The sequence below is a fragment of the Chinchilla lanigera genome, unplaced genomic scaffold (genome assembly GCF_000276665.1).
Source record: "Chinchilla lanigera isolate Chin_1 unplaced genomic scaffold, ChiLan1.0 scaffold00044, whole genome shotgun sequence".
In the NCBI taxonomy this organism is placed as follows: Eukaryota; Metazoa; Chordata; class Mammalia; order Rodentia; family Chinchillidae; genus Chinchilla; species Chinchilla lanigera.
Window position 1 is genome coordinate 12,991,141 of NW_004955445.1, and position 13,333 is coordinate 13,004,473.

Here is a 13,333-nt window from a genome sequence, read left to right on the forward strand (position 1 = left end):
AGTCCAATTCAGAGAGGGAACCACAAGCCCTCAAAGGCTGCCTGGGTTGGCTGGCACTGGATAAGTGAAGGTGGATTTCAGGCGAAAGATTGTTTAACAAGTGACCTTTGCGGCTAGGCGTGGTGGTACACACATGTAATCCGAGCCCTTGGGAGGCTGAGGCAGGAGGATCATTGCAATTTCGAGACCAGCCTGGGCTACAAAGTGAGCTCAAGGCCAGCCTGAACTGCATAGCGAGATCCTGTCTCAAAAAGACAAGGAAAAAAAGTGACTGTCCTTGGATGGATGGTACTGAATTTTAAGCCGTGAGTCACAAAACCGAGGCACGGGCACTGATCCATGCAGCCCAGACTCTCAGAGAGTCAAGCTAATTAAGGTCTTTCCTAGAGGGTCACACAAAAGAAAGATGGAAGTAAGGAAAGAGGGCAGGCAGGGAAGTCCCTGCCTTCTGACACACACCAGACATATAGGAAAGGGAATAGAAGGAGGAACCACATTGGTGCAGGTAACCTGACTCTTGTCTGAGAAACAAATATTCCTTGATGCTACATTCCAGAAGGGATTCTTAGCGGGCTAAGTCCGGCTAGAGGTGCCCCAGAGTGCTGGGGGGGTTCAGATCCCAGGAACTTATTGGAGTTGAGCCCATGGAAGCACATGTTGTTGTAGCAGCTGCCTCCATAGCTGGGAGGACAGGCGGAGCAAGGCATCCCCATCTTGTAGGGTGCCTCACCCATCCAGTTGCCCCTGGAAGAGAAAAGTCCCAGGGAAGCAGGGTTAGGAGAGAACAAAGTGTGGGATGAGCAGCCTTCATGCGGGTTTATACATCTCAGTGCTGCGGCCCACTGGCTGTGTCACCCAAGGAGAGTCACATCTGTAAGCCTTGACTTCTTCATCTGCAAAAGCATCAGGTGTGCCTGCTCCCTCCACGCAGACACTGTGAATGGGAGACGGAGCTGTGTGTGGACATGCGCTGCACGGCGCCTGGCAAATCCTTCTACTGTTCTCCATTTCCCCTGGAAGAGGCAGATCTGAGCTGGGGTCCTAGGTTCTGGTCCTGGTGACTAGCTAAGCCATCTCCTTTGTTTTTCTTTTCTCTCCCACCCACCCCTAGAACTCAGGATGAAACCCAGGGTCTTGAGTATGCCAGGCAAGTGCTGTTCCGCTGAGCTACACCCCCAACCTGCCACCTGATCTCCTGAAACTTGATTCTATCCTCCGAATAAAATAAATAAATGAAATAGTGTCTGTGAAATGACCTAAAATCCCTTGAACTATGCGCAGAAGAGAGCATGAATCAATCAAGAGGATGAGCCCTTCAAGCCCCGTAGCAGCTGCTGCTGCCACTGTCCTGGGGCTCCATGAGAAGCCAATCTACCTGCTCGGGAATTATCCCTCTCAGAAGATCACTGCCTTTGGGGAAGGAGGGATGAGAGTTATGGCTCCAGGGTTATGGAGTTTCTCTGTGGGCCAATGAAAAGTTTTGAAAATACGGCCACAGTTGCACAACACTGTGATTGCAATTAATGCCAGAAGTGCACACCCAAAGTGGTTATGACGGCATATTTCATTACAATGTAAAAATATTAATAATGTACTATAACCCAACGGTGGGTTGTGTAGCGTGTGAATTATATCTGATTTTGTTGTTTTTGAGACAGGGTCTTGCTGTGTATTTCAGGCTGGCCTTGAACTCACTGTGTAGCAGTCCTCCTGCCTCAGCTTCCTGAGTGCTGGGATTACAGGTGTGTGCCACCACATTGCATGTGAATTATACCTTTATTATTTTTTTAAACTGTACTGAGAATTGAACTCAGGACTTTTACAGTGAACTACATGTCCAGCCCTTTATATATATTTCAAAATTTTGAGTCAGGGTCTCACTAAGTTGCTGAGTTGCCCAGATTGAGCTCCAACTTGCAACCCTCTTGCCTCAGCCTCCCAGAGTGCTGGAATTACAGGCCTGCACGCCATGCCCAGCTTGCAAACTTTTTATGTAAAGGGCTGGATAGTAAATATTTTAGGCTTTGCGGGCCTGATTGTCTCTGTGACTTGAAAGCAGCTGTAGAGAACATGGTAAGGAATGGTGGGGCCATGTTTCAATAAAACTTTATTTAAAAACAAACCACAGGCCACAGTTGACCATGGGCCAGAGTTTGCTGACTGCTCGCTTAGAGAACCCCTTCAACAGCTTTAAGTCAGCCATGTGGCCTGTCCTGGCACTATGTGGGTCCACCTCACTTCTCACCTTCCTCCACTTGCTTCTCCATCTCTGCCCGTGCAGTTTAGTTTTCCCTCTTCCTCAAGGCTTTTGTTCGCAGCTGCTTCAGTCTCACTGCTGGCCTGTGGTATCGTTATCTTTACAAGGCCCGAAGCTTATTTCTCACACCCAGGTGTCTACTCCTTGGGGGCCTGAGTGGAATCCTTTTCCCTCCAAACAAAAACGATTACAGAATAACTTTGTGCAAAGTCAGCCCAAGTTCTCGGAAAAGCGCGCACTTCTTGTTCCCTAAAAGGACGCATTCATTCATCAAACACTTGTATAGCTTGCACAGACACAAGATGTGTGTGAGAGGCCAAGAGCCTACAGTGTTCAAAAGGTGCTGTCAGAAATTTAGGAGTAGGGAGAGGGGACGATGGTGGTACCTGGCGGTGAAATCAAAGTAGTTCTTGCCTTGTTAACTACTTGGGGAGAAAAGGCTTGCTTTTTTAAAAAAGCATTGAAATCAGTGCAATAGGAAGATGTAGTAATGAAAAAGGTCTATTTCCACCCTTGAACATTCAGGGCTCCGTTCATTTAGCACATAATATGGGCAAGATACTATGTAGGCATGTCATCATATCTTAATGCTTAAATTATGTGAAGCAGGTAGTATTAACCCTCACAGAGAAAACAGGCTTGTAGAGACAGATTGATTTACTCAAAGCCCTCGGCATGCCCATGGTAGAGGTTGGCACAAACCTATGTCTGGTATCTTAGTTTCTTTTCTCTCATTGCCAAGACAAAATACCTGACACCTAAAGTTAAAGGAGGAAAGGTTTATTTAGCTCATGCCTTGTAGAGGTTTCAGCCCATAATCAGCTGGCTGCAGGTGGGGTGGCATGGCAGACAGGCATCAGAGAGGAGAAACAGTCCATGGTGGGCAGAAGGTAGCAAAGCAAGTGGGATGACCACAGCTCTTTCTATCCCTTATATTTTATCCAGGCTACTTAGGGTAAGTAGCACTCATACCCTTAATCCTAGTGCCCTTGACCCCAGCATTGCACCATGAATCAATCCCAGCATCACACACTCTAGACCCAGCCTCCTCTGAAAAACTCCTACCTAGGACTTACATGAGGCTTTAGGGGGACAACTAGACACAAGCCATAACATCTGGTAGTCACAATGAGAACCAATAAATGTTCCCCATTTATTATGAGCTCAGGGGGATTACTGAGGTGACCTCACTTAACAGACCCATGAGTACTATTCCATTCCCATTTTTCAGAGAAAAAAACAGGCATCAAGAAGCTAAGTAGAAATCACATTTTTTGTTTGTTTTTTAAGACAGAGTCTCGCTGTGTAGTTTAAGCTGGTCTTAAACTCTCTATGTAGCCTAAGCTGGCCTTCAACTGTCACCATCCTCCTGCCTCAGCCTCCCACGTGCTGGGATTACAGGTGTGCACCATCAGACCTGACAAAAATCACATACTGTATTTAAACACTGACAGTCTTAACTTCAGGGCCTACAAATCTGAACAACGATATTGTTTATACTCAGTACTTCACAGATGTGCTATATCAACAGCACACATTAGAATGGGCCCTTAAGCTACTTAGCTTCTTTTTCGTTTTGTTGTGTGCATTTTTTATTAGTGCATACTGGTCATACAGATCAATGGTTTCACCATGACAGATTTGCAGGTGCACACACCATATTTTAATCAATGGGTCAATATTTGCCCATGACCCCTTCTATCCCCCAATTTCATATTTTTTGAGGGTTTCAACATGTATAATGTATTTCATTTGTATTGATGCCACTATTTCCTTTCTGTTCCCTCTTTCCTTAAGCTACTTGTAATAGAATTTGGCTTCTTATATTTTTCTAGTTTTGATAAAGCTGGGCTGTACTATGGCACTTTGTCAGTTGATGACACCATCTGATAAATAACATATATCTTAGATTTATGTTAGCTGCTGGCTACCAGTGACTTCAAGAACCTCAGGATAGTGTTACCAGAATGAAAATGGCAATTGTGCTCTAAAGACTTGTATTTCAAACAGCCCTCCTCCTTATTGGCTTTGTGACTTTTTGTAAATTACTTAACATGTGTGAGGTTCTATTTCTTAACCTGTAAAAAGGGTCAATATTTTCCCAAGGTCTCTTCCCCACCCCTTTTTGTTGTTGTTGTTGTTGTTGTTGGGTTTGTTTGTTTGTTTGTTTTTTGAGGCAGGTTCTTGCTATATATTCCAGGATGGCCATGAACTCACAGTGATCCTCCTGCCTCAGCCTCCCAAATGCTGGGATTATAGGTGTGTGCCACCACACCCTGCTCTTTCCCTTTTTCTTTACTTCTTTCATTTCTTCAGAGGTAATAAAGTGAAAGTATTTTGTAAATGATGAAGGGCTGTGTGAGAGTAAAATGTGGTTATTACTGTATGACTGAAATTCTAAACTTCATGCTGACTTAGAAATGGTTCTTATTTTGTATGAGAATCTGTAATGTTCACAAATTCATAGATTACCTTGGACTGGAACTTCCACACTCCTCTCTCCCAGGTTTCCAAGGGACTTGTAAGAAGAACACACCTGACCCTTCTCTCATCAAGCTGATTGGCTAGTTTGGGAGGAGGAGCTGAGTATGTTTAGTCTACCCCTCTAGTCTGGGCTCTCCTTGCCTGTGGGAACCAGGTATTCTTGGTTGAATGACTGAAGGCTTTTATCAATAGTGGGGAATTGAACTCAGGACCTTTGCACTGAGTTACATCCCAACGCTTTTATTTATTAATTTATTGTCTTTTTGAGACAGGGTCTCACTATGCAGTTCAAGCTGGCCTTGAGCTTACTTTGTAGCCCAGGCTGGTCTCGCATTCACAGAGATCCTCCTACCTCAGCCTCCCGAGTGCTGGGATTACAGGCATGCGCCTCCATACCCAGCCCAACCCTTCTTTTTAGTTTGTGTTATGGTTTGTGTCTTCATGTCCCCCCAAACCCTCATGCAATCACGGGGCAGGCTTCTAGATTTATGATTGATTTATGCTCTAATGGTGGGATTACAGGTGTGAGTGCTACCTCCGCCCTGGGGCAGATAGTTTGCATATGTAAGGGAGAGAAAGAGGCTGCTTTTGCTGTCTTCCACCACCATGCACTGTTGCCCTCTGCCATGTGCCATCCTGCCTTGGAGCCAGCCGACTGAAACCTCCACAGACTGTGGGCTAAATAAACCTTTCCTTCCTGATGTGGGCATCAGGTATTTTGTCTCAGCAATGACAGAAAAGTAACCAAGGCAGTTTTTTGTTTGTTTGCTTGTTTTTTGAGACAGGGTTTCACTAAATCACTAAATTGCCCAGGCTGGCCTTGAATTTATGATCCTCCTGGCTCAGCTTTCCAGAGTGCTGGGATTACAGGTGTGTACCACCACACCCAGCTTGGTTATCTATTTCCTGGGCTGCACCCAGAGGGGCCGGCCCTGCACTCGTGCGAAGATGCCTGTTTGTCCAATGCTGCCTGGCACCAAGGCGCAGGTCTAATTCAATTGTGAGGCATTTGCAAGCCCTCTTGGCCAGAAGGGCCAGCTAAGCTACCTTCTATGCGCTCCACTTCCTCAGTGAAGCCGCTTCCGGCCCGCCTCACTGCTCTTTCTCCCAACTCACGCTGACCTTGGGTAAAGAAAAAAGACTATTAATCGACTCCCTAAAGTTACCCAAATCTTATGCTACTGAGGTTACTCAGCAGGAAGAAGAAGGCGTATTGTGTGTGTCTTTCTTTCCCTGAACTCGCACGAGCCCCTTCCTGCCCCAGCCTCCTCCGCCCCGGCCGGCCAGGCACTTACTTCATGGCGTAGTTGCACACCAGGTACACCGCCTGGTACCAGGTGTTGCCCCACACATTGATGCTGTCGCAGGTGTGGATGGCACAGCCCAGCCGGTTGGAGGAGGCCCACACCATCTGAGGAGGCACAGACACAAGGCCGGCTGAGAAGGGGCAGGCGGAAGGGCCTGGGGCCTGGGGCCTGGGGTCCTGTGGCCCCTCAGCTCGGTTGCAGGAGGGTGTGTTAGGTGAGGTCTTGGGGTGCAGCAGTCTGTCTGAGTGAGAGTCATTTATGTTGTGACACAATGTTTCTCAGATTTGTTTCTAACTGCAGGCAACAACGAGGCATAAATAAATTTCATATTGTTACCCAGTGCCCACAGGCACGCATACACGCACCCATACAACCGGAACAAAAGTTTTATAAACTGGGGCTGGTAGATGTTTCGCAGTGGTACAGCCTGTGCTTAGCACGTGTGAGGCCCTGAGTTTCATCCCCAGAACCACACACACAAAAAGTTTTATGAACCAAACTGGGCATGGCGGTGTAAGCCTGTAATCCTAGCCCTCAGGAAGCTGAGGCAGGAAGATTTCCGTGAATCCTCAAAAAGCTGAAGCAGGAGGAGCTCTGTAAATGTAAGGCCAGCCTGGACTACACAGTGGGACTCTGTCTCAAAAAACAAAACAAAAGTTTTATGAATCAATATTTAGCCACACCATGAGTGATATATGCTAATATTTTCTGTACTGTTTTATTTCTTTTTTTCCCCCCTTTTCCTAGTGACCAGCTTCCCAAAATCCTTCTGGCATCAGAACAAACTTTGGAGTCAGACTTGAGCCAGCATCTCAGTGTCACCTGCTGTATGACTTTGTCTTTTATCCGACCTGTGTCTTCATTAGTACAGTGGAGGTAATAATGTATTGTGGGAGGTTAGGAAGGATCCTTGGCTTTGGTATCACATTTTATACAGGATCACAAATGTATATTTCTGAAGTTATTTCCAAATGAGTCAGAGAGAGGCAGACTGGGTGGAAAGAAGACATTTATCCTACAATGGGAAGCTCCTGTCCATAGCTTCACTAAGTTGCCCAGGCTGCCTTTGCATATGCAATCCTCCTGCAGTCCTACTGCTGTCTCTGCCTTGCAGTGGTAGACTGCATCATATTTTTATGCATAGTAAGTATTAACATACACAATATTAGCACTCAAAATGTGCTATAATTTTTGTAATGTTATAAAATATTATTTTGGCATTTCCCCCCCTAAGATAGTGGAAGCCTTAGAAAGCAGAAAATAACCAAGGTGAATAAAATAGGCTGGGTGTGGTAGTGCACGCCTGTAATCCCAGCACTCGAGAGGCTGAGGCTGGAGGATCGCTGTGTGTTCAAGACCAGCCTGGGCTACTCTGGGCTACAAAGTGAGCTCAAGGCCAGCCTGAACTGCATAGTGAGACCCTGTCTCAAAAAGACAAAAAAAAAAAAAAAAAAAAAAAAAAAAAAAAAAAAAAAAAGATGAATAGAATAAGATGAGATCCACCTCAATTCAGTATGCACATACCTTTCCAGGAATATGCTTCTTACACAAAAGGAAGCCCATAGTTTCTCTGCTTTAATTCTCATGTCCGTTCCACTTTATTCTTTTTCCTAGTTTGAACGTGGTTTTTGTTTTTTGTTTTTGTTATTTGAGATAGGGTTTTGCTATGCAGTTCAGGCTGACCTTGAATTCACTATGTAGCCCAGGCTGACCTTGAACTCACGGCAATCCTCCTGCCTCAGCCTCCCAAGTGCTAGGATTAGAGGTGTGCATCACCATGCCTGTCTAGTGTGTTTTTTGTTGTGACTGTTGCTCATTTGTTTGTTTTGAGACAGAGCCTCACTAAGTTGCCCAGGCTGGCTTTGAATGTGCAATCCTCCTGCCTCAGCTTCCTGAGTACTGAAATTTCAGGTGTGCAACACCATGCCTATCCTCCTTCTTCCCCTTCTGAAGTGCCAGGGATTGTTCTGCAGGCTCCTGGGCCCTAGCGGAGGAGTACCTGGGTGTAGTGGGTGCAGACAGGACCACTGCAGTACCAGGGGCAGCGCGGGGTGCAATCACCTGGGGCTGGAAACGAGTAATCCCACCTCTCATTGGCCCAAAGCTTCACAAGATCCAAGATGGAGGTGTACCTGGAGGGGTCAGGAACATGGGAGAAGCTGAGGGGGTGGAAAAGCAGCTCTGCGACCAACCACCACCAGCCTTGCTCAGTGACCTGGGGTGAGTTACTTCGCTTCTCCTCCTTGGAGATCCTCATTGATAAAACGAGGATGAGGACAGCAGCACTCACCTCGCAGGTGTGTTCTGAAGGCCAGGAGACCGCCGTGTACAGAGCTCACCCATGCCTGGCACAGAGCAAGTGCTCAGTAAAGTATGTGTGCAGGTCAAGGAGCCTGGTGGTTGGACCTGAGGGTTTTTTTTCTTTTAAATAGCCACATTGACAGAGGCACAAATACTCAAAAGGCCGATCAGGGGGTGACAGCTGGGAGAGCTCACACTTGCAGTTCACAGCTTGGAAATCCCAGCTTTCACCCTGCTGCTGTTCTGTGTTCACTGGGAGCCTCCCCAGGGCTGGCCGTGGCCTGGCCGAGCAAGGACACTGGACCAGCGATTGAGGGGGCGGGAGGAGCGTTGGAGGCTCCCAAGGGCTGACCCTGGCCCCGCCAGTCAGCGACGGCTGGAACCCTGATCTGGGGCCCCGGTGTCCTCCGGCCTTGTCCCTGCCTCTCCCACTCTGCTGAGGTCCAGGCAGAACACGGAGGGTGTGGCTCTAATGTCCTTATTTGGCAAAATAAAAATATGTCCATGGCGTGGCTGTCTTGTAAATGCCTTTTGGCAGCTTCACTGGCCTATGAAATCCGCAGGCCGGGAGAGAGCTGAGCTGGGCCACGAAGGTCCAGAACATGGCAGTGCCGTCCCCAGGCCACGCGGAGCCAACTCAGGACCCCGCCTTCCGACTCCAGAGAAGCAATGGAGCAGAGAGGCGCGGCAGAAAGCCGGGCTCGCCGTTCTCGGCCTCAGAGTGAGCACCCTTGGGTTCCATGCGCCCATCCACCATCCTCTACTCCCAACTTTGCTTCCCATGGGTCCCACCCGCCCCGCCTGTGAGCCTTCACGTCACCCCTCACTCTCCAAGCAGTCTGGGTGTGCGTTGGTTCACCCTGTTGTCACCCGTCCCTCCTAACTAGAATAGGCTCCTGCAGACAGGGAGCTTGCCCACTTTGTCCACCACTGTGTTTCACTGCCAAACACAGCACCCAGATCAGAGTAGCGCTCGATGTGTGTTTGCTGAATGACTGAGTGAAGGAAGGGCTGAGTTTGACTCACCGGCCAGAAAGGACAGAGAGGTTCTGACCCACGAATCTCATCAGGTGTGAGGGCCCGTGGTCCCAGATGCATTGGCCGGCCCAGGCCTCAGCGGTCTTGGCTAGCAACTCGTCCCAGACCTGGGGAAAGAAAGGCCGAGCCCTTCCTGGGAGGAGGAAGGGACACGCCTGTGTCTAGCATCCTCCTTAACTCTTCAGCAAGCTCACTGGTGGGTTAGAAAACAGGGCTCACGCAAGGCATGTGGTTCAAGATCTAGCACAAGCACACCCCCAAGCTGAGCCCCACCCCTCCTTCCCTCTCTGGACCTCGTGCTTGAGGCCCTTGGCTGTGAGTGGGATCCCAGGTATTTGTACAGAGTTCTCAGCAGTCCCTGGAAGTGACCTCCCCCAGGTGATATGAGATGACTGATTTAGAAATATTTATTTGTTGTATTTTCAAAATGGGTTTATGTAAGCATCAAGAATTTTGACAGGCATGGTGGCACATGCTTGTAATCCCAGCACTCGGGAGGCTGAGGCAGGAGGATCCTTGCAAGTTCAAGAACAGCCTGGGCCACAAAGTGAGCTCAAGGCCAGCCTGAACTGCAGAGCGAGACCCTGTCTCAAAAAAAGACAAAAAAAAAAAAAAAAAAAAACCAAACAATAATTTTAATTGTGCCAGGCATGGTGACTCATACTTGTTATCCAAGCACAAAGGAGGCTGAGGCAGGAGGATCGCCAAGAGTTCAAGACCAGCCTGGCTACATAGTGAAATCAAAGCCAGCCCAAGCCACATAGCAGGAGTGTCTCAAAGAAAAAAAATTTTAATTAAAAAATTTTTTTTCAAAATGAAAGCACACCAATTTAATATGTATGATATGATATCCCAGGGAGGACAAGTGGACAGTCTCTCCTCCCGAGCACCGTCCCCACAGCTGCTCCGTAACCTCCCCCAGGGACAATCGCCAGGCTTCCTTTGTTCACTTGCAGAAGTGTGGACACCTGCACAAGCTGATACGTAGGGACGCAGACATTCTGACGGGACAGGAGCGTGCCCGGAACTCTGCACCTAACTCTCCTCACTCAACAAGATGGGCTGTCTCAGCGATTATCCCGCACAGCAACTGTAAAATACACTCCTCAGTTTTCTTCCCAGCTTTATCTTTGATCAATATACGAATTCCACAAGTTTCACAGCTGGAAAAAATGTCACCTAAAAAAAAAAATACTAGCTCATTTCCCACACTGGGATCCTCTGAGATATTATTTGTTCATTCAGCAAATATTGAACCATATTTCTGGGTGACGAGATGTCAAACAAGCCATGAATCATTGCCTTCCTGGGCCCAGGCTTTCTTGGAAGTGAGGGGTGCTGGGTCAGATGCCTGTTCCACGAGCAGGAGTCAATTAGTGAGGGAGAAAAGGGGTGCTGAGAGGGGCCCGAACATCCCCCAGGCTTGTGTAACTCCCAGCCTTTTAAAGAGAGCAAAGCAAGGGGGTCAACTGAGGGAAGGGGCCTCCCTGGCCCCTGGGGAGACAGCTTCCTGTCTCTGTTAGGCGCCACATGCAATCGTTAAACGCTGTTTGCCACACCAGTGGCACTCAGCAAATGTGTCATTTGTTTGAAAAATGGGGGGCCTTCTATGCGCCAGTCCCTGTGTTAGTAAATGAGTCAGTCAATGAACAAATAAGTGGCTCGCCCACCTCTAGCTGCCCACCGTCCTGGCTCCTCTCCCTGCTCTTCCCCAACTATTAGCTCCCAGCATTATATCTGAAAGACACACACACGCGCACACACACACGCACACACACGGACCCACAGTTTTTACAATTTTCTCTCATCTGCCTTGAATGAACACACTTTGGGGAAGGCCATGGCCCAGTGTTCTTGGCAATACCCCGGGGGGGGGGGGCCCAGGGCTGGGCTGGGAGCAGGATCTGGACTGGCAATCTCATTCTTGAAAGAAATCCTCACAGGGCTGGGCATGGTGGTGCACACCTGTAATCCCAGCACTTGGGAGGCTGAGGCAGGAGGATCGTTGCGAGTTCGAGACCAGCCTGGGCTACAAAAGGAGCTCAAGACCAGCCTGAGCTGCCTAGTGAGACCCTGTCTCAAAAAGACAGGGGGAAAAAAAAAAAAAAAAAAGAAATCCTTGCAGGCTGGAAGCCTATCTCTCCAGGCTGGTTTAGGACTATTGTCCCCAAACGGAAGGGGCTACGATAAAGAGCAAGATTCCCTCTTCCTCGCCAGGGGTCTGGCTTCTGGATGGCCAAGGTGAGAGACGCCGGCCCTACCGCTTTGAAGGCAGAAATCCCAGCTCTTCCACTGCACTCCTCAGCCCAAAAGCCCAGGTGCCTGCCCTGTTGCAGACCTTCCTCTCAGCAGCTCCCGGGAATGAATGGCGGGGGGTGTGTCCGCTAAATCCCTGGGCCAAGGGACAATAGCATGAAAAGCTCTAGCCATGTACCCCCTGCGGTTCCCCAGTTGGAGCCAGAATTCTTGGGCTGCGTATTGTGTTGGTTAAAGTCAAAACTTTCCCTGTGGACAATCTGGCCTGGAATCCTGGCCAGGTGGCCTTGGGCAAATTGATTCTCTGGACTCATTTTCAAATTTAGAAAGTGGAGATGAAATGTCCTCTTAAAGGAAAAAGTTTACGTGGAATCCCTGGCACCAAAAGAGCTCCATAGTATGCATATGGCCAAATCCACTAGGGAATCTGTGCGTTAGCCTCAGTTTCCTAGCTTGGGAAACGGGCACACAAATTCCTGCCCTCTTCATGGGTCCCTCAGACTAGCTAGGTGGGTGAACTGGCTCTTTCAAGCCAGTCGCTGCAGCCCATAGTGAGTGGGCTGGTGTTTGCTGGAAGAGACCCTGGGATGGGCATGGGGACTTACCATGTACTCCATGTTGGCAGCAGGTGGGTACACGTTGGCCCGAATGTGGTTGTGATAATCCAATAAGGCCATGATGTCCCACGCAGTGATGTGGCGCTTCCTGTGGTACCGGGGCACCCCTAGGCCCCTCAGAGGCCGCACAGCTGTGCCCTCCCGCCGGGCCAGGACCACGCTGGCATTGGGCATCATCAAGGCATCCACTGTCTGGCCTGCCCAGAGGATCAGACCTGCCAGGCCCACGGTGCTGGACAGCAGGAGCATAGCTAGCTGGGGGTCACAATCTGCCCGGTACAGTCAGAGCCGGCTGCCTGGAAGGGGCGAATGAGAGAGCACCAATCCCTGAGTGTCCTCCTCGGGCAATGCCAGCCCAGAGGATGCCCCCTGGGGACTTGGCAAAGCTCCTGACCCAGCTGTGGTCTGGGTACCAGTACCCCTTCCTCCCCACCCAGCGGATTCAGTGGGTTGGGCCACGAGAAGAAATGCCCAGACAGTGGTTAATCCAGCCCAGGCCCTGGGGTGCAGCGCTGCCACCACTTCAAAGCCAGGCCCTGTCCCACCCGCCAGGAGGGCAGCGGATCTCTGCAGCAAGACGTCCTCCCCCTCAGCCTGCACGGCGGGCACAGGGGGCACCCGCAGCACACTGCAGGCCGTCGGTTCCACAGGGCTACAACTTCAGCATCCGGACTGAGGTGCAGAACCAGGGGGCTGAGGGTGAGGGAGACAAAGAAAAGGACACTTGAGAAATAGAAAAAGAAAACAAGAGGAGCCCAAAGGTTGACAGAAGAAAAAGACACAGAGAAAAAGAATGAAAGAGAATTAGGAAGAGGGGGAAGAATGAATGATGGGGAGAGACAAAGATAACACAGGAGCAGGGAGAGAGAGAGAGAGACAGAGACAAAGATAGAGACGGGAGAAAAGACATAACAGAAGAGAAAGAATGAAGGCAGAGAGGCCCGGGGAGACCAGGCAGCAGGCTCCCCAAGGGTTTGTACCCAGCATGGGCACCACTGGCGGGTGGCAAGAGGTGGCAGGAGGCAGAGGGCCTCTGCAGACACCCTGGCTGCGACTGGGCAGCGACTGAAACA

At 49.3% G+C, this 13,333-nt stretch overlaps 1 protein-coding gene across 1 annotated transcript; it reads right to left on the reverse strand.

The window, feature by feature from the left end:
- Window positions 1–526: 526 nt before the first annotated feature.
- Window positions 527–13,034, reverse strand: R3hdml (R3H domain containing-like). The gene is made up of 5 exons (XM_005392473.1): window positions 12,249–13,034; window positions 9,376–9,494; window positions 8,048–8,180; window positions 6,037–6,152; window positions 527–744 (listed from the first exon to the last, which is right to left on the reverse strand). The coding sequence occupies exons 1-5, from the start codon at window positions 12,507–12,509 to the stop codon at window positions 546–548; spliced, it is 828 nt and encodes a 275-aa protein (XP_005392530.1). The 5' UTR covers window positions 12,510–13,034; the 3' UTR covers window positions 527–545.
- Between the last annotated feature and the right edge of the window lie 299 nt (window positions 13,035–13,333).

Bases quoted from the DNA above. Each gene is read 5' to 3' on its own strand.
- R3hdml (XM_005392473.1), bottom strand. From the start codon at position 12,509: ATGCTCCTGCTGTCCAGCACCGTGGGCCTGGCAGGTCTGATCCTCTGG. The intron at 9,495-12,248 runs GTAAGTCCCCAT...TTCTTTCCCCAG, and splicing joins CTGCCAACATGGAGTACATG to GTCTGGGACGAGTTGCTAGC. The intron at 8,181-9,375 runs GTGAGTCAAACT...TGACCCCTCCAG, and splicing joins CTCTCTGTCCTTTCTGGCCG to GTACACCTCCATCTTGGATC.